This window comes from Callorhinchus milii, unplaced genomic scaffold (assembly GCF_018977255.1).
Source record: "Callorhinchus milii isolate IMCB2004 unplaced genomic scaffold, IMCB_Cmil_1.0 Scaffold1, whole genome shotgun sequence".
Lineage (NCBI taxonomy): Eukaryota > Metazoa > Chordata > Chondrichthyes > Chimaeriformes > Callorhinchidae > Callorhinchus > Callorhinchus milii.
The window spans coordinates 53,337,559-53,360,023 of NW_024704742.1; the positions used below are offsets into that span (position 1 = coordinate 53,337,559).

General features: G+C 40.0%; 1 protein-coding gene across 1 annotated transcript in view; it reads right to left on the reverse strand.

Annotated features, from left to right (window-relative positions):
* LOC103178226 (rho GTPase-activating protein 7-like) overlaps window positions 1-22,465 on the reverse strand; it is a 73,272-nt gene that overhangs the window by 12,281 nt on the left and 38,526 nt on the right. The window contains exon 3 of the mRNA XM_007892851.2: window positions 310-459. Within this exon, the coding sequence (XP_007891042.2) occupies window positions 310-459 (150 nt within the window). The remainder of the gene's footprint in view (window positions 1-309; window positions 460-22,465) is intronic.

The window sequence follows — 22,465 nt, forward strand, 5'->3', positions numbered from 1 at the left end:
AGTGTGCTACCAGCTGATCCAAGCTGACATCTATAGCCTTTATCTTGAAGCTGGTTCTTTGTAAAATCTTTTAAAAACTTCAGAGAAATAAACTGAAAATTAAGTTTGAACTCAACAATTTACCAAATTCTGGACACTTTACAACAGCAGCAGCAAATTACTTTTGTATAGTGCCTTTCATGTCAGGAGAACGTCCCAAAGCGCCGAACCCAACATAGATTGAGTAAATCTAGACCTAGATGGAATTTCTCCCCAGAATTAGTAGAGAAAGCAGACGTATAAGAGAACATGAAAAGTAAATGTGCTCACAGGAATCTGCCTTCTTTTCACAGTGGGTGTGTTGGATGGAGATGAGTTGGAGCTCAGAGCGTTCTCAATGTCCTGATCAAGTTGGTCCAGTTTCATGATCAGCAGCACCATGGAATCCAGCCGTGCCCGATCTCGCTCATCCCTTATTTCCTGAGGAAACACAATGCAGAAATACTGCTCAAAGATGTGTGCCTTATTATACATGTGTGTGAGGGGAGGGATTTGTGGGGTGGGTGGGGGGGAAGGGTTCTATAATAACTGTACAATTATTAAAGAAAAACATTGTCACACATTGTCAAATGAAAATGTAATTGAAAATTAAAGCAGTTTCCACTCTGGAAAATCCTACTTTAGTTTGGGAGTCTTTGCTTCAGTGAGGAATGGAGGAGAGTTTTGTGCTTTAACAGCATTTCTGTGATTTCCTGGGGTTTCAAGTGGGAGGATGGTTGTAAGTGGTTTGTTCGATCCATATCAACCATTTCCACTGATGAAGCCAACAGAATTAATTCCTTGAATTATACACTGCTAATTTCTGTTCCGGTTGTACGATGAGTCAGTTTAGTTGAAGTGGAGAACCTAGATTTATTGCGCAGGCTGACTGGCAACCTCTCAACACCATCGCTCCGCATGTCTCAAGATCCTGAGGGCATATAGAAGCAATTCTAAGCTGGCAATAAGCACGCCACATTCCAGAATTAATTTACCATTCAGATTAAAGTTACACCAGAGGAAGCACGTCCACGTACAAATATATAGCAAAAACAACATAATCATATGTGTGCTTCACATATCTTGGAATGGTTTGATGGTGAGCTGGAAAGAGAGAGGAAATGATGTTAAACATGGTTGACAAAGAAAGTTGTACAGTGTCATTTGAAGATGAGCAAAGAGGGGCAAGACTTTAAGTGCTCTGAGACGCTACGCTGCGTGGAGGCCACTACATTAGTAGAAGTTTTTGTTGTTGTTGAAAGATTGAGGTAGGGAATTCCCGACTTTCAAGGCGTGATGGATGAAAGTATGGCTGCTTGTGGTAGATCAGAGCGGACAAGGGACATGAAGAAGATCTGAACTAGCTGAATGAAGGCTATGGGTAATGAAGTGAAATGTGAAGTGATTGGAAAGGTAAAGACGTGTCAGACCTGACTGGTTTGTAGACAAAGAAAGAAGCTATTTGTTCCAGCAAAGTCCCACAAAAACACCCTGAGGTGAACAGCCAACTTAGCTGGAAAAATTTGAGTCAAAGCATTGGGAGAAGCTCCTTTCACTTTTTGAACAATATCATGGGATTTTTAGCATTTACCTGAAAAGGGAGGTAATACTGTTTTAATGTTTCAATTAAAAGATGGCACAAACGATAATGCAGTGCTCCCCCATGACTGCAATAGAGTGGGAATCTTGACTGTGAGTTTAGTATTCTCTAAAGAGAAGATTAACTTGATTCATTTTACAGTATAATGAAATGCTGCTGAGATGGATCTCAGTATATGATCAGTGATTATATGATATGACTCCATATCAATCTGCCCACTCCCTTCAGCCTGCTCCACATCCCCAGCCTGACCTGCTCCACCATTGGCAGTCGGGCCTTCAGCTTTTCTGCCCCCACCCTATGGAACTCCATCCCACATTCCCTTCGCCTCGCTCCCTCCTTTGCCTCCTTCAAGGCACGTCTCAAAACCATCCTCTTTGGCTGAGTCTTTGACCACCCTCCTTCCCCCCTGCCCTCCACCCTCCCTGATCCTGAACCCCAGCTCGGGTCCAAATCCCTGACTGTCCAGCACCTTGGGATGTCCTCCCGAGGTGAATGGTGCCACACAAATGTAATTTTGTATTGTATTGTACATTACCAAGCTAATTTAGTATAGTAACTACATTGTGCCAATGTAAACAACAACTTGATTTATATAACGTCCATCACAAAGGATACAAAGACAGGGTTGGACACGAAGCTAGGGAGAGTGAAAGTGAAGCATGGTCAAAGAGGCAGGTTTTAAGATCAAATTTAAGATAGAGAGGGTGGCGAGATGGAGTGGTAAAGAGAGTGAGTTTCAGAGGTTAGAATGTAGTAACTAAAAGCTCAACCATCGATGGTGCTGCAGTGGGGTGGTGACGTGGTGAAACAAGCCCGAATTAACCAAGCGGAAGGGAATAGATTTTAGTACGGCAGTAAGCATTGGAAGTGTTTATAAATATTGTTCAACTTTGTGGGAGATATAGAGCAGCTGGTGTGTGGTTTGTTGCTGGGCTGCATCTACAGATTTAGATCATGCCCAATATCCTCCCCTTCCTGGCTGAACAGACTGACAGGGATATGATTGTATGGACACCAAACACTCTCATGCACCCCTTTATTCATGCAGCAGCCTAGCCAGTGAGTGTTGGCAGGACATTCAGCTGTACAGCCCAGCTTTGATTTTTTCTTATACGACACGTAAATACAGGATAACACTGTTCGTATACAGAGTTGAGAACGAGTTCACTTGTAGATGTTCTGTGAACCGACACTGCACTATTTAGTACAAAGCAGTGTACAGCCTGAAAATACACTGTTGAAAGGCAGCTTTTTATAAAAAAATACAGGGGTTAAATTTTAGAATTTTAATATGTTTTTGATGTGACACATTGAATGAATTGCGAAACACAAGTTTCACCTCATATAAATGCAGTTACCAACTGTGTAATTTAGTCTTTCTTTCTGCTGTTTTCATATTGATATCTTCCACTGCCTTGAGACCTGTCAAATGCACTGCAATAGTTTTTTTGGTTCCTACACATTCCTGAGTTCCTTTACCTTGTTTTGCAATTGAATTGGACTCAGAATAGGGAAGTGAAACATAACAGCAAGAGTAGGTAGTAAGGGCTGCGGTATCTCACAGCTTTGATGTCACCGTGTTTCTTTGAATGCAATTGTTTAAATCACTGGGAATTTTTCAGATTAAAAATTTGTTTCCTGAACTTCATCAAATGAATTTAAAAACGTAACACAATCTAATAATTATTTAGTCTGAAAATCAAGGATTTTCCAAGAAATTTGCTTGTGGTTGTTATCAAGAATGAGGTAAATTGCTCAGTGGTTAAACAAACTAAAACATGTTTATGCAATGCTAGTCAAATATTTTGTGCACGATTCCTGAAGGAGACGACTGCTCTGATTGTTTACATAATTGTTAGCAGCTCTTAACAGTCAGTTTAATAGCTAAACCCAGCCAATTAATTACTTGTATATAATCCCACCTGTATTTGGAAATTGTGTCTTTATTATAGCTGAAGCACAGCAAGTAATCTGAAGTATATTAAAATAACAATCATTGCATTTGATACAGCACCTTATCACTTCAAAATGTCTCAAACGCTCACAGCAGTATCTGTAAAGTGTGGGGATAATTACCATACAAATCCTTGCATTCAGCACCTTTCATGTCCCGTGTAAAGGACGCTATATAAATGCAAGTTGTTGTTCATGTCAGGAGATTGTCTCAAAGCACTTCATAGGACTCACTGCAAAGTGTAGTGACTATGTATTTTGCAGGCAAACATGGCAGCCAGTTTCCAGCCATGAAGTGAATGATCAAATTTCATCCGGCGGGACGAATGAAGCGGTCATCAAGATAAACTGCCTTCTCTTTTTTCGAACAGTGCCATGGATCTCTAACATCTAACTGATGTGGGGCTAGAACCCATAACCTTCTGACTCAGAGACAAGAGTGATACCAACTAAGCCAGGTTGATGCCTAACGACTGTTTGATTGTCAATGAACATGGGGTGCAATGTGCATACAGCTGTGTCCCATAATGAGCAATGGAGAAAATAACTAATTCTTTATCTTGTTGATATACAGTATTGCCCTTTCACCTGCCTATGTTGAATAAGCCAGCCTCTGGAGGCTACCACAATGCTTGTTCCAATGGAGGCTAAAAGCAAAGAGCCATGTCTCGGAATCAGCACTTTTTTTAAAACAACTTTGCAGCATCCAGTCTGTCCTGCCCAACAAATTTCCATTATTGGGTCAATCATATGGCAATTAGTAGGATCCGGCTGCTTGCAGAATGGCTGTGATATTTGCCAACAAAACCAGTTACTGCACTCGGCAGTGATTACCTGTAAAGAACTATGAGCCATTTTGATGTGATATTGTGCTGTATGAAAGGGCAGAAATTTAATTAAAAGCTCTCATAATTTTGAACATTTCTATCAAATCTCCTCTCAAAGGTTCTGGTGAGAACAGTTTCTTCAAATTTCCTCCAATCCATTGTGAATGTTTACTGTACCCTCTCCATGAACTTGACATTCTTTCTAAAGTTTTAAGTGCTCTGAGATGTTACCTTATTTGAAGAGATAAATACAACTTGTTGTAATATTGGATGCCAGAAGCTGGTCATAGTAGTCGCACTATAGCCTAACCAATGATCTTTACAGGTCTAGCTTTGCCTCTTTGCTCTTAAAATAAAATTTACATTTATATAGCACTCTTCATGTCACGAGGACATGCCAAAGCTCATATATTCTACACCCCCATCTATAAAATATTGGATCTCGTTTGTGTGTTTTGCAGCTTTGTCAAGTTCTACATTGTTCAAGCTTTGCTTTTACGGTTTACAGACAATCTGAACTCCTCAATCAGATTACAGTATTACTATCACTCCTGCCTATCCATTGCTCTTGATCTAATTTACTCATAGGATTAAAATTGTTCTTTTTTTTAATCAGGTATTAGCCTTAATGTACGTGAATCTCTGTCTGTAGGAAAGATTCTTATGCAAATATTTAACTCTTGTTTCTGTCCAGAAAGGCTGGATGGAATCTTAAAGGCATCTTTTTTCTTCTTTTCTTTATCTTGTTTACCACTTGCTTGTCGAGACTATAAACTGCATTCTGGTGCTATTATATCCAACAGTTAATCCTTTTAAACGTTCTCATGACATTGTGGAATTTTGGTCCTTTGGAGGACACGAGAGTAAAAATACATTCCACAATGACTACAGCAGCTTGATTATAGCCATTTTCAAATGTGCACTATTTAAAGATCTCAAAGAGAGGTTTGTTTGAGAAGTGTTGACTGCTAAACTCCCTCCCCCCCACACTGCCTTTGATTATCCACGGACTGAAGCCCCCCACTTATAGGCTAGAATTTGAAATAAAGAAGAAAACATCCAGTCGCTGAAAAACCCCTTTGTGCACTGATACCTTGAGGAATGTTAGCCATCTTGTCATAGCTCTGTGAACTGCCAGTGAAGTATATTTCTAATATGACCACAAGGTCAGCTAGTTATACATGCGGGGTATCTGCGAGTTGTACAGTGGGATTTTAATGACTGTTTTGCGGAGTCCAATGTGTGTGCAGCTTGTGGTTTTGTTTCCTTTCATTTCATAGAAAAATACAGCAAATCAATTCCAAATAAAGCTACAAATGAACAATACCAATTCTTTTGAACCATGTGTTTCGAGTGGTGCTTGTTGCCCTCTTACTGTCAAACTCCATTTCGTGCCAATTACAAACATGCCACAAAAGTGGTTAAAGTGATGACAAGTTGATGTCTGTCCCAGATGTGCGTATCTGTCATGGATTCAATGTCTTAGCCACAGAGCACTCTCCTGCTGAGGTGCACACGCTGCTCAGCCTTAGTAGCCGATGAACAATCAAGGACCCAGCTTGACTCCAGCCCACAGAAAGGAGCTGCTTGAAGATGGGACAGTATAGGGCATGCAAGTTGTCTCTTCTCTAATAATTTAATATGTTCTCTAATTAGGCCCCTGCAGACATCATTATTCGATCTCAGATCTAAATAGATAACTCACTTTTCACATTGGGAGGATGGGGAGGATGTCTCAAAGCATTTTACAGGATTTATTGTGAAGTGTAGTGGTTATATATTTTATATAGTGTACTCGCTATAAAGGTGAATATAGCAGCCAATTTGCACACAACAATGTCCCACAAACAACCATGAACCAATTTTATTTGGGGGATTGTTGACCAGGACACTGGGAGACATTCCATCCTCTTTTCAAAAAGTCCCATGGATCTTTAACATTTACCTGACCAGACAAAGAGGACCTCAATTTATCGCCTCATCAGAAGGATTGTACCTTCAACAATGTGATGAAGTGGAGAAGCTGATCAAGCAGAAAACCAACCCTGAGGAAGCCCCTCTTTACTACATCACCATTGAGTAGACGTTTGATGTCATCAAATATGTACATATGGGGGCATGATTACATGATTAAAGGGCCACAACGCAAATACATCAGCATCCCGACTAAAACGCTAGAATTATTCAAGCCTCTCTGTGAGAAGCGTCAGAAGAAAAGGAAGATGCCTATGATAAAGGGGGTTGTTGTGTGTCCTATTCTCAATAAAAAGTTTGCGTCTAGGGGTCAAGTTGATCTCATTGATATGCAGTTTATGTCACTCTCAAAGTTCAAGTGGATTATGGTGTACCAGGACCATCTCACCAAGTCCTGCGTACTGAGGCCTCTCACAACCAAACGGCTGCAGAAGTAGTCTTTCAGCTCATGGACATCTTTCTTCTCCTTGGTGTGCCTGCTATTCTCCAGAGTGACAATGGGTCCCAATTTACAGCCCAAATCATTACTGAGCTAAGGCAGTTGTGGCCAAACCTCACTTTAGTTCACGGCAATTCTTGCCACCCACGAAGTCAAGGTTCTGTTGAATGTGCCAACGGCGACATTAGGGATATGTTTGTAGCCTGGCTGTCAGATAACAACACACAGGATTGGACAGTCAGCATTAAATTTGTGCAGTTCAAAAAGAACTCTGCTCACCATTCAGGAAAAAATTGCTCCTCTTATGCTGCGAATTTGCACCCCTATTTGGCAACGAGGTGTGTGTTGACCTAACATCTTCATCACTGCCAACAGAGGTGATTTTTACACTGGAGAGTGAAAATTTTACTAAAAATTTCAGAGAATTCATGAAATCCCCAGTTTCACAACTTTACTCTAACATATATAAGATTCACTATTATTCTAGTGACATCTAGTGATAGAACATAAATAGTGCATTAAACATAGAAAATTCTGGATGTGTACAGCAGATCAAAAATAACTGGTATAAAGTTTATACAAGTACTATTGTTATTTCCTTAACAACCAATGAAAAGAATTACAGAGGATTTTAGTGTTAATTACAAAAATAAAAGAGCTTGTATGACTTTGCATATAGTTAACCCAATCCCTGAATTGGGTGAACCATGCAAACGCATCCAGGTTTATAAATTGTCGCAGCCCAAAGATTTCTGTGATGCCTCTCTTGTCTTTGGCAAGTTTGGAAATCTTACTCTGGGATAATTCACTGAGTACATTTCAGTGTCCTTCCAATTAGCTCTGAAAGGTCATGTCCAGTGCTCGAAAATGATCCCATCTGAGCAGGAATCCAATAAGGGGGCACCTAGGTTTTTTGATTACATTTGGATATAACTACCAGTGGATGAAGGAAATATGACATATTTCAAAACACATTTGAACACCACTGTTTAAATTAGGAATGGAATGTATCATGTTCTTCGGATGAGATGTTAAAATTGAGGTCTGACTGTTCAGGCCGATGTTTAAGATCCCATGGCACTATTCAGCATTGCATTTCTCCCAGTGCTTTGGCCAACAATCTCCCAAGTAGTTTGGGACATCTGTGCAAACGACCGCCAGGAAGGTGGAAGGTGAACTAGATGGACCTTGGTCTTTTTTTGTCTAGTATTTCTTATGTTCTTAAATAAAATTGGTCATTGACTTCATAGTTGTTCGTGGGAGATTGCTGTGCAAAAAATGTTTGTTACTCTTTACAGTAAATCTTGTGAAGTACTTTAAGATGTCCTCTTGACATGAAAGGTACTATATCAAATTATGTCATATATCAAATGCAAGGATTATTATTATTATTGTAATTTTGATCCCTATATCTTATAGTTGGAAAGAAAATGGGCATTTTAAAAATGAAACGCGTCATTTAAAAGCAGTACTCAAAGGGTGGAGAAAGCAAAGACCAGCCCAATGGCTTTGAGCTCTGAACTACAATACTGATTTACTGCCAGGGAACAGACAACCCAATTTTTTAGGCCAGCAACTGTTTGGCTGAAGCTTTCTCAACTAATAAAAATTTATAGTACAGTATTTGACTGCTCTCACTGAAACATGTAAATTACCATACGTGGACATTCGTTTGGATTTTATTATGAGGCTATTTGTCTACAATTAAAATTAAATATTTTAGTCATAAAACTGGTGCTCTGTGATGCCCTTAAATAGGATTATTCTGATAACAGCCGATGGACAAATTGCGATCATGCTCTGCAGGGTTACTGAGAATGCCAGCTAACTACAGCCAAGTAAGAACCTGTATTGTATTCCTGTGTGATTTATCAATTACAGAGAAGATGGATGTATGAAGATATAAACTGTATGAATGACTTCATCATAAGTATTTATCTTCTATCAAGTTCTCTATAAGGATTCAGGGTTGTTAGATTTAGAGGTAGACACATTGAAGGAATCATGTGGGAAATTGGATGGGTTGGCTAGATGGATTGATGCTCTAATCCTGCCTGAAATTATAACATTACTTAAGTGATGAGGTCAACACCAATCATGGTGAATTTTCTTTCATTTGAAACCCTTAATTTATGCCTCAAGGGAACTGGTAACCTTGTGGGGCAAGTGCTGTCAATGCTCTACCCTTCTTCCATACTTCATTTGTTTTACGTTGCAAAACATCTTGCTTTTAGGACTGTTTCACAGAGTGCATCAGCTTGCCATAGTGCAACAACAACAGATATCTTCCCAATGTGAAAGGTTCTGAATAAATATTGTACCTTTCACATTGGGAGGACATCTCAAAACGCTTCAGATTGTTAGGCTGAGCTGGAGGTGAGGGGGGGGGGGGGAGAGGTGGGGGAAACTGAAGGGAAAGGGGTAGGTTCAGTCGAAAAGATAGGTTTATGATGGTCTTTGAAGTTGTGGAAGGAGGAGACAAAGTGGAGGATAGGGTCCCAGAGCGCTTGACGAACACACACAGACAATGAACACACACTGAAAATATAGACAAACACACTACACACACGTATACACAAGACTTAAACTGTGTAAGAGGATACTTGAAGCCAAATATTTTTATCTTCTTTCTGAGGTGGAACAATGGTTTGCACTGTTCGCAGTCACTGCCAAAATGGTATTGGTGTGAATCAAATATGTATTTCACTAGTATCAGCACAGTCTAATGCCTTTATTAACCTCCACATGTCTCCAGGCAGTAAAGACATCAATGCCATGACCTGAAGTTACAGCAATGTTGTTCAAACACCCATGTGTGTGGAATTTAATTGAAAATGTCATGGTTTGCAATATTGTGGAGTCCTGTAGCTCAGTGGTTAGAGCGCTCGCTTTGCAAGCGAGAGACCCGAGTTCAATCCCAGGCAAGTCAGGGCGAAACCTTGGGCAAGTTTCCTTACTCCACACAGAGCCTAATAATAATCCCTCCAAAACCAAAAACAATAACAAATTGGTCATTTTTTATCTACGACTGCTGGTGGGACATTGCTGTGCGCAATTGGCTGCCGCGTTCGCCCACAAATATACAGTCGATTCACTTTACAGTGTGTTCTGTGAAGCGCTTTGGGACGTCCTCCCGACGTGAAAAGCGCTATATTAAATGCAAGGATTATTATAGTTTCAGGTGTCAGCCTGGCTCAATTGGTATCATTCTTGACTCTGAGTCAGAAGGTTGTGGGTTCAAGCCCCATGTCGGGCTTTGAACACACAGTCACGGCCAACACGCAAGTGCAGTATTGGGGGAGTGGCACATTGTTGGAGGTGCCATCCTTTGGATCAGACAATAACCAAAGTCCCGTCTGTCTGTCCAGATGGACATTCAATATCTGATGGATATCCCTAAAAAGGTATCTTGGCCAATGATTTCCTGGATAAAGTTCATGGCTGTTTAGAGAACATTATCAAAATAACAATCCGTGCATTTGGTACAGTATCTTTCCCATCAGGTGGACATCTCAAAGGGCTTCAGGGGACTTACTGTAAAGAGTGGTGACTGTATTTAGTAGGTAACCATATCAGCTGATTGTCACACAGCAATGCCTCACAAACAGCCATGAAGTGAGTGACCAATTTTACCTGGGGAATTGTTGTCCAGCACACTGGGAGAAACTCCCCTTTTTTTAATATGGTGCCATGGGATCTTTAAAGTCCAGCTGAACAGACAAATGGGATTTCGTTTTAATGTCTCATCCAAATATCACCATCTCCAACTATGCAGTAGTCCCTCAACAATGCATTAGAGTGTCAGTCTAAAAATTGTAAGTTTAAAGTCCCAATATCGGGATTGAACCCACAACCTTCTGACTCAGGGGCATGAGCACTATGGCAAAAAAGCTACCGAATGAGCCAGGCCGACACCTAAAATCTACCTTCTGAAAGCAAACCATTGCTGGTGTGGCAATGCCAACATTGAATGCTTGGATCACGTCAGTTTACACACATTCTGCAAACATGTAGCAGACATGATTTAAATGCATTTGTTACTGGATTAAATAACCCGGCAGACCTCGATGTTGGGTACACAAAATGGCCAGCAGGATGACAGAGAGACTTAAAATGGATTTCTCAGCTAATGCTTAACCTAACCCTCTTCAGAGGTTCATCAATCCATTCTTCAGGCCACAGGATTACTAATGATAGATTCAAAGTTCCGGGACACAAACAATTTACATTACTCGTTCCTGAGCTTGTGCAGAAAAGATAAATAGCAGATAATAAGTATACTGAACCTAAGAATCACTGCAATATGTTTGTGAGAATCAGCTCACATCATCAGAGAGAAATGTAGATATATAGCGACCCCAACTGGTGCTATTTGCCAACTACAATTGAAATATTTTGGCATAATGAGACAGTCATAGAATTACATAGAACACTACAGATGGAAACAGGTCACTTGTTTCAACTAGTCCGTGCTGAAGTTTATACTGATAATATAATAATAATCTTTGTATTTGATATAGTGACTTATGTCAAAGAGATGCCTCAAAGCTCTTCACAGGATTTACTGTGAATTGCTAATTTGTGGGTGAGAGCAGCAGCCAATGAAGGGAAATTTCATCTGTGGGACTGGCTTCTGACTCTTGTTCCCAGTAGAGCAAAACTGTCCATCCACCCAACATTTCAGTACAGACTCAGCTTTTCTGGCGACATTTTCACAGATCATTCAAAGGAATGATCCACCATTAAGATTAAGAGTGTACATGCCACTTTAGGAGGAAGCTTAGTAAATGAAAATTGGTATGTTGACATTCGACAACATAATTTCTTTGTGCTTAAGCAATCCTTATAGATGTAACACAAATCCTTTAAAAGTAGTTGCAGAAGTATTTTAGAAGTAAAAATTGCACCCTGTAATGTATTAATTAATAGTAGTAGCACTTGAATATGGTTGCTGGGATCTTGACCTAATTCAGATGTTTTTATTGTGCTGAGCCAGTACCCTGGGAATAGGCACTGAACACTGTGGGTGACAAGTCCAATGGCATTTTTCAGACCATTGTGCTGATGTCAATGGGGGGGAAGAGAGAAATCAGGGTCACAAACTGTCAATTATCTTCTGGTTTGACCACAATTTTTGATAATGTGATATTTATCACATCTCGCATAGCAATTTTTAACCCATGGTACTTGCTTCATCAACCTCAAAAGCATAAAGGGTTCAGATCCACTAGGCTTTGATTCCAGAGATTTCTGTCTCTGAACCGGTTTGAGTGGTAATTGAGGTCTTGAGAATCTTTCAGATAGGAATAAGCTTTGTCTCCTAATGACTCTTCCATTACTATCAATCACACTATTTATTGAGCAGTCAAATTCATACATACAGCACTTGTCAGACCAAATGAGATCATGGCAATGAATAATATGAATCCATTTTGAGGAACCAAATACACTTCAAAAAGATATTCCTTTAAACAAAACCACAATAAAGGCAGCCTCAGAGGCATGGCTCTATCCACGAGTCTGTGCTTCGCAGATCCAGGAAATGGAATTTGAAGAGCAAATATAAAGATACAACACAATTCAAGCACATTGTGCAAAATGTACTAAGACCAGAAGTTGAGACAACCTACACATCACTGGACATTTCTAATGTACAGGTGTCAATAACATGTGAGCAAACCATAAATGCTTCAGAAATTGTTCCCATGTACCATTTGGTCACTTTATTGGAGCATTGAAACAGGAGTCAGTGATCAGACCCATCACAATTCTCTATGTATTAGTCTAGCCATGGATGTGACATCCCTCTTCCCCGACCCCAATTTTGGCAGAATGGATGGGCCTGAAGCCAGTTGGAGGATTTCCTCGCCTATTTATGTGGCCACTGGTAACTACCAGTGGAATCCTGTAGCTCAGTCGTTATAACACTCGCCTTGCAAGCAAGAGACCTAGGTTCGATTCCTGGCAGAGTGAAACCTTGGGCAAGTTTCCTTATTCCACATGCCTGATATTAATCCCTCAAGAAAAAAAACAACAATAATATGGTCACTCAGTCCACGACTGTTTGTGGGACACTGCTGTGAGCAATTGGCTGCTGCGTTTCACCCACAAATATACAGTCAATTCACTTTACCGTATATTCTGTGAAGTGCTTTGAGACATCTAGATGTGAAAAGCGCTATAGCAAATGCAAGGATTATTATTTATTATTACCAATTATTGTTCTTGCCAATTGTAGAGTTGACTCAAACGGAGTTAAGATGGCCCCATGTGAAGCAGGATTGTACCTCATGCCACAAAATTCTTATGTTTTGCTTTCTTTGTCAGAAAAGTGCAGTGTGTGCCTATAATTGTAAACTCTGCTAGAACAGACAACAAAGCTGTGATTCAGTTTTACATATGGTACATGATAAGTTTAATAAGAGATTTCCATATTCATATCTGCTTTGATAGTATTCCTTTTATACCAAACACCTTTGATTTTGGTGCTCAATTTATTGTAATTTATTGGATAGAAAAGGTATTCGGATTTGCTGACTAACGGCAATGAATTCTTAAAATATAAAGAATTTTCCCGTCAGTAAGTTCAATCTAGATCTTAATGTTTTCTTTGGGAATAGAGAAATTAAGCAAAATGTATTATTATTTCAATAAATTATCAATCATAGGAAGCTGTAGACAGATGAGAAGCACATTAATAGTCTTGATGGGTCCTGTTATCTATAGTTCTTCCTGCATATCACTAAGGTTTATTTTAGGTAAATTCAACTTTTTTTTAATATCTCTTTGATTGAGATTGAGGATTCTGGCTAGAACCCCAAACTTGATTGTGATGGGGAAAAGGCATCTCGTTGAGAGAGGGGATTTTACTTTTCTTTGGCAACGACTATTGAAGAAAAAAATTAGAACATGTATGAGGGACTACCATATGGATGCGAATAAATTGCTTCATTAAATGAAGCTCATTTATGGCTTTAAACTTTAATAAGAGAATAGCCAGGTGGAAGAAACTTTGAAGAAATGTGACTCAATAAATCATTACAGGGAGGAATTTGTAGTACTCAATAACTAAATATAAAGAAAATTAATGCCAGTGATTAGTAATAATAATAATAATCGTTGCATGTGGTATAGTGTCATGTCATGTCGGCAAATGTCTCAAAGCACTTCACAGCATCTACTGTGTATTTTGTGGGTGGATCTGGCAGCCAGTTTGCACACAACAATGTCCCACAAACAGCCATGGAGCGAGTGATCAATTTTATTTGGAGGATTGTTGGCCAGGACACTGGGAGAAACTCTCTTCTCTTTTCGATCAGTGCCATGAGATCGCTAACCTCCATCAAAACAGGCAGTTGGAACCTTGGTTTAATGTCTCATCTGAAGGAGGCACCTCTGAGAATGCAACGCACCCCCAGCGCTACATTGGACTGCCAGTTTAGACTATGTGATTCCATGTCCAAAGTGAGGCATGAACCCACAATCTTCTGACTCAGAGACAAGTGTGCCACCACTGTGCCAGTCTGACACTGTATTATCCCAACCAAACACAGTTTAATTAGCACAATTAGCACTAAACAGTGTGAAACACGACATAAGAACATAAGAATATAAGAATTATGAGCAGGAGTAGGCTATTTGGCCCCTCTAGCCTGCCCCGCCATTCAATAAGATCATGGCTGATCTATTCTAACTCAACCTACCGGCCTTATCCCCATATCCCTTAATCCCTTTATTCACAAGAAATCTATCAATCTCAGTCTTGAATATGTTCAAGGACTGAGCATCTACCACCCTTTGGGGTAAAGAATTCTATAAATTCACTACCCTCTGAGTGAAGAAGTTTTTCCTCAACTCAGTGTGAAAGAGCTTACCCTTAATTTTAAGACTGTGACCAATGGTTATAGTTTTTCCAACCAGGGGAAAAAGTCTCCCGCTATCTATTCTGTTGTGCCCCTTAATAATCTTATAGGTTTCTATAAGATCACCTCTCATTCTTCTATATTCTAGAGAATATAGGCCTAAATTGCTCAACGTATCCTCATAACTCATCCCCCTCATCCCAGGTACCAACCTAGTGAATCTACGTTGTACCTCCTTCAAGGCGAGTACATCCTTTCTTAAATAAGGACACCAAAACTGCACACAATACTCTAGGTGCGGTCTCACCAGGGCCCTATACAGTTGCAGCAAGATTTCCCTACTCTTATATTCTAACCCTTTTGTAACAAATGCCAACATACCATTAGCCTTTCTAATTGCTTGCTGTACCTGCAAACTAACTTTTATGACTGGTGTACAAGGACACCCAAGTCCCTCTGAACGCTAACATTATCTCGTCTCTCCCCTTCTAAAAAATAATCTGCTCTTCTGTTTTTGCCACCTAGATGGATGACCTCACACTTCCCTACATTATACTTCATCTACCACCTATTTGTCCACTCACCTGGCCTATCTATATCTTGTTCACATTTTTTTAATGTCATCCCCAGTGTTTACTCATCCTCCTAGTTTAGTGTCATCCGCAAATTTGGATATATTAAGTTCGATGTCCTCATCTAGAAGTTGATGTAGATTGTAAATAGTTGAGGCCCAAGCACTGATCCTTGTGGCATTCCACTAGTCACATCCCGCCAATCTGAGAAGGACACGTTTATCGCTACTCTTTGTTTTCTTCCCGTTAGCCATTCTTCAATCCATGCTAATATATTTCTCTTAATTCCATTACACACGGTGTGGGACATGCACACAGACACTGAATGTAACGTGAAATACATTGATGACTGAGCAGAGTAAAGATAGTGATGGATGTGGATCTCTCCCCTTCACTTTGAGCTGCCCTCTTCATCACCCTCCTCTTCACTGCTGTTGGAGACAGTGGTAGTGGTGATGCTGGTTGGAGGGATCCCAGTGGTAGCTGAGATAAGGTTGCTAAAGAAAAAACACAGGAGGTTACTGCAACTTGTGATTCATGTAACATTAGTAATGGCCACAATATTATAGTATGAGAGAAACCCTCATGCTCAATTCCTATTTACATCTTTTGTATCTAATGGAGATTTAACTATTGTTACCTGCATAATGTGCAGACATGCCCACTTGGGATTCCCGGGTTTCCTCCTCACGGCTCGGGGAAGAGGTATTCCTTCAGTTTTGATGAGCTGTCTCTCCTCAAAAGAAGCCACCATCAGGCTGATTGCATTCTTGCTTAATTTCATCTAAATGAATGAACAAAGTACAGTAAGCCTTCACGAGGCACGATCTTCCTCTTGTCCTTGGGCTGAATGCCCCCAAACTGAAGGCACTTCCTGCCAGTTGAAAATAGGACTTTTGCATTTGCCGCTAATACGATGCCAGGTGCCCCATATTTAACAAGAACACAAAATTTAGGCATTAAATAAAGGATTACTGTACCTTGCCTCTCCTTTTCAATTCATTGTACTTCTTCTCGTTGTACCTCCAGGTGTGGCTTTTTGGAATGACAGATCACATTGACCCATTCAGTTATTTCCATCCCAGCATCCCGTCTCATGTTTCTTCTACAATCTGGCCTGATGTACCATAAAGACATGAAGCTCCGACACTCCCTCTGCCAGAAAAATGTTGGTCGTCTCATGAACCTGATCTTTCAGGTCGCTGGACCCTCTTCGTTATATCCTTGACTTTCTTGTGTTACCATGATTGAGGCCTAGAAATAGCAGAGGGATGATGCTGCTGATCTTATAGAGCAGACAACAAACCTTGAATACAGAGACTTTTTGGACAGGGGTTGGGGGGGGTGGGGGGGGGGGTCGGGGGGAGCGGGGTAGTGGTGAGGGTTATAATGGTGAATACCAGTTGAAAGGAAAGCCATTCATATCCCCACATAAAGATTGCTGCATTACTGGATACTAATTTTGATACAATGGTCTAATACTATGGCTAAGGTAGGTAAAGGTTACAAACTAGGGTTCCCTGCATTTCTCTGAATATTCAAATCATGTCCATGCATCATGGAGTCATTGTGAACCATCTTCACTTAACATCTACTTCCTGTGACCCTTTATCCTGAATAATGCACCAATTTCAACTCCATTTCTTTCCAACTATATAAAACCATGAAAAATATTTTTGATTTAAACAAAGTTAATGTACTTATGTTCAGTCTAGAATTTTTTGTATTTACATGTAGGAGACAAATTATCTTATAGTTAAATAAACACACATTAGCACAATATTAATGTAATGAGAAAAGACAGTAACTTCAGAGAGAATATTTTACTTTTGTCTATGTATCTTGTGTGTGTTAATACTTCCCTGAGTGGTACTTGACATGTTTTAAACACATGTGCAGTGTAACTAATGTGCATCAGCCTCATGCATGTGTCAGCCAGGTTCAGTTGGTAGCACTCTCACCTCTGAGTCAGAAGGTTGTAGGATTAAGTACTATACTGGGAATTGGAAATCATATATTGTATGCTGATGTTACAACGCAAATTTACATTTATATATAAGTACCTTCATGTCAGGAGGATATTCCAAGGCACTTAACAATTCTGGCTTGGCACTCAACAAGGGGTTTGGAGCCGAGGGGGTGGGATGGGAAGCATCACCGAAAACATGGTCAAAGAGATAGATCTTGAGACGGACATTTAGCAAGGTGAGCGAGAAAGCGAATCGGAAGGGCTCCGGGGTGGAGTTTCAGAGAATAGGGTCAGATAAACTGAAAGCCTGACTGCTGAGGAGAGAATGTGTGGGGCAGGCCATGAAGCAGGCCAGTGCCCACTGAGCAAAGGGAAAAGTCGGGTTGGTATGGTTTGAGGAGTTTGGAGAAGTAGGATGGGGTGAAACCGTGGAGGGATATAAAGGTCAAAAGGGATTTGAAAAGTCTGTATTTCATTTTAAAGAGCTTCATGCAGGAATGGTCCTTTGGGAGTTATTCTTCTCCATGTGTTCCAGGTAATGAATTTATTATGGAAATAATATGTAAACTTCAATTAAACTTGGGTTCCAGCTGTGAAGGGGAAGTGGGTGAAACTTGTGGTGATTCATAACATGTGGCCTTCTGATAATTATCACAACACATGCATTATGAAATCTCACCCTTGTATTAACACAATTGTTTATCAAATCATCCCTATCTTGTACATCTGTCTCTCTACATTATAATGGTACATCTTTACTCTAACTCCAATAACCATAGCAATTTTATTACAGTTCAACCATGTGCAAATTTAACTGAATATTTTTTTCACATCAACTACTATATTGTGAAGTTCATTAAATGGCTTATTTAATGGAACAGTGTTACACAGACAGAATGCATGTTCCAGAAGGAGAGTACACAGTTCACCATTTCATTTTTACTTCACAGTGTTTTCAAGGAGCACACGTGTGCCTGGGAGTGTGGGAGAAAAGTGCATAGTCAAGTATTTAAGGGAAGCTGCAACATTGGAGTGAAACATGCGACACGTGATGTGATAATGATCACAGGTCACTGGCTTCACTCAGATTGAATTAAGACATCATTTGACAAAGTGGCACTGAATGTGCCACTTTCCACAGGCATCAAGTGCAGAAAGGTTTGAGCTCACTTCAGGACAATCATTGTGCCCAATCTGGAGGCAGAGATCACACTTCATAACAATCATAATGCCTGCATATGATATTGAGCCTATAAAGTCAAAACATCTCAAAGCAGTACAAGTGTCAGTGATTGCTTATTTGCAAGTAACCTCAGCAGCCAAGTTGCACACAGCAGTGTCCCACAAAGAGCCAGGAGATCAAATACCAGCTTATCTGGGATAATATTGGCCACAATAGCGAGAGATACTAAGATACCCTTCTCCCTTCAACTGTGAATTGTTAGTTCAAATTGTCAGCTCAAAGTCTTCAATGTGTGGCGTGAACCCATAACCTTCTGATCAAGAGGTGAGAATGCTATTAAATGAGTCATGTTGACATTTGCAGTCAGTTGATAACTATCATTGGCTCGTCCACAATTTTCAGGACAATGTCTTACAGACATCAAATAATGTTATTGGATGTTGCATCATAATTCGATAATGCCGCATATGTGGATGCTGCATAGGCAGTATATCAAATGTAATAATTATGTTATTGTTACTTATTATTACATAACCTGACCTGCAGTCAATAATTTTTAAAATAAACACATTTTTCATGTACAATACAGATAGGATGAATAAAGCAACATGACCTTTGGAAACCTTATCACAATCTTTTCCACCATGTGCAATGATTTAATATTTGCTGCATTGTTCATTTTCTTGAAAATTATATTTTATTACAGTTGGAACAAAACATTTTGCTAGATATTTTCTAAACCTCTGCAGTGACCTTGTTAAATGCCAGGTGCAAGCATCTCTCACAGCAGTTCCGCATAATAGAGAAAGTGGGACTGTCCCAGTCATTATGAATGTGAATAAAAATAAACCTGTGAAAATCATTAATTATATGGTATAAGCAAAGCAGAACTTGGTGGTTCAGGAAATATTAAACCACTTTGTGAATAAAGCCTGAACAATATTGGGCATACGAGTTATGGATTGCCCAGAGTCATAAATATTGCAGCACTGAAGGAGGCTATTTGATCCATTGGTCAATTCTGGTGCAAGATCCTCTACTAGAGTCATCTATTCTAATCTCATACCTCTGCTCGTTCATATTCTTTTGAATCTTTCATTATAATTTACTAATTATTTTCTGGTAAACCTCTGGATCTTGTGTGTAATGGATACTTTACACATAAATATTTGAATAGATATAGGAGTTGTAAATTCCTCTCTTCCGATTACCTGATTCCACGTGCTTCTCATTTTGGTCTGGCACACATGGAAACTCATCACCATGCCTGTCCAAAGTAACTGCTAAGTGTTCCACATAAGCATGGACATTTCTATTTGTCTGGAATTGATTGTGCATGCCTTCCCTGGAGAGATGCTCCTTGCTCACACAACACCTACACTGTAGTGATACAGTGCATGTATTTAGACTGGCAGCTGTAATGACACTTTGGACAATTCAACTGGAAATTTAATGATAAACAGTTCCCATTACAAACTCTGCTCCATAAACATCTGAACTTACCAATGGCAGTAAGTTAATATATCCAATGTAATGCTGGGAGAAGTCATTCAAATTTATTGCTCTTATGAGCAGAGGTCAAGTGCTTGACCTACAGAAATGAGGTTTATTACATTGATGGTGGCAAGGAGATGAGGTGAAGTAGAAACAGAAGACTCACAGAAAAGCTTTCTTCAACAAAGCATAACTGTCTATATATCAGTAGACCAGTCTATCAAATTCAAACTTGTTTTCTGTGGCAACACCAAAGCTTTGCTCACAATAGAGTAATGTACTAAAGCTGCAAACTTGGAGGAATTTCTCTGCTGTACCACTGTGGCTTATTGGTCATCATAAAGTTTCTAGTCATTATGAACTGCAAATACTGCGATAGAAGGATATGTAACAATGAGGGTAAAAACTGTGGCATTCCTTAGTTAAGAGTAGGGTAAACTATTGTTCACCAGGTGGCAGCACATCCCATGTTTTTCTCCCCTGTTCAAACCCCAGTGTATGAGCTTTTTTGAATTTGACTGTGTTTTTATGAATCTGAGGCACTGGAGAGGCCTCTACAATTTTTTAAGGTGAACATTTATTTCCCAGGACTGATCTGCTGAGAAGAGATTAAATCAGCACACTCCCTGGGCAAAAGTTAACATTTTACAGAGTATCCTAGAGGAGTCTGTTTAACGTCTGATCTAAAGGACAATACCTCCGACAATGCAACACCTCCCAGCAATGAGCCTGAGGTGGTTCTTAAATCCAGATCTTTCTGACCCTGAGGTGAGTTGGCACCTTCAGTTTCATCCATTACCTCTGTTATTGATACTTAGAATACAGGCCTCATTATTATGCTATTAAAAATTAGTCAATGAGTGAAGACATTGATTTCTCTACACAGTGAGCCCTCTGTCGAATCTGACACATTCCTTGAGATTACAAACAGCCCACTGTAGTCTTTGGACTTGTCCTCCTAATCATGATCATGGCATCTGAAAGCCGGTTAGAGGGGTACCAGCTTAACTGAACAAAACCATCGGAGTTAAACTAATATCCCATTCTAATACTGCTAATGTCAGCAGGTCCAATGATGGCAGGGACCAGCTTTTTGTCCAGCTATTGTCACGGAATCAGGGGAAAAAAGTCATAACTATTACCAGCCTGATCAACTGATCTTAATGAATGCATTTATCAGGAATTTGATAACTATAACCGATAATATTTAACAACCACCCCAAATTACATTTGTATAGCTCCTTTCATGTCAGGAGGACGTCCCAAGGTGCTCAACAGTCAGGGATTTCATGTGTCAAGTCATTGCAATTTTCATCCAATAGCTAAACATTTTTCAGTGAATGCAATTGAATAAAGAACATTAAACTTAACCTCAAGTGCAATAATATGCAAAACATCTGGTAACGGAAACTAGTTGGCATCTCTTCACCTGCCTTACACAATCTCTCCTGATTCCAAATTCCATCAGTGTACCAATGTTGAGTAATTAATTCCAACAACCTTCTTTCAGAGCTCATTAGGCACAAATACAACGCTCAAGCCAACTTTTGTCATACAATTGCCAGAGAAACTAACTCTTGCATATCAGAAAGAGACAAGCACACCAATTGGCCCTTTCCCATGATTTGCACCTAAGCCATGATTGCACACACTGCACTTAAAACAGAAAAATTAACTGAAGAACACGATAGCATTTCACACCAGGATGAAACATTGCAAAATGCTTCACAGGGAGTTGTTTTCAAGTGTAGTGACTGTGTATTAGTAGGCAAAGATAGTAACCAATTTGCACATAGCAAGGTCACACAAGAAACCACCAAGTACATGGTTAATTTATCTGGAGGATTTGGGGGATTGAGGTTAGGAAAACACACACCAAAACATTACCAATTTACAGGTTTCATTGAAAAATAGGTGACACTTAACTCTATCCATATTAATAATGTAGCACAGACCTCCTCACGCCCTGAGGCAGACAGATATGAATGCACATGGGGACTCTCACTACAACACAGGTTTAATCTCAGGCGGGGGAAACCCAGAACAACAACAGCAACACAACAACTGCGGAGGGATTCAGCCACCTGGGTTCGCGTGCGGTGGCTGCTACCCTTCTTACAGACCACCCCCTCCTCGCACTCTACCCATAAATTAACCTGGAGCCAGCCATGTAGTCTACGCCTCATGTTCCCTGGCCCAGGGGCAGGCCAGTGTTCTCCATCGTTCTCAGCCTGGCCCCACAACTAAGAGAGAAATAGAGCATTGATACTTCCTTTAAGAAGGCACAGTAGGTTTCACCCCCAAGGCTCCCTACCCTGAGGTCCTATCATGTGTCTCACGGTTTTCACCCCAATGCCTCAGTGGCCTGAGATTTGCCAAAGGAAATCAGCTTAAAAGAAGGTACCAGACATAATTGCTTCTATTTACTATTTTCTTCCATTTCGGTGATGTAAGGCACAGCATGTCACAACATACTTACATTACATTCAGTCAACACTCACAGTTACAAACGTAGTAGCTCATGGAATATTCTTGGCTTAAATGACATTTTCCATGAACATTTCAAAACCA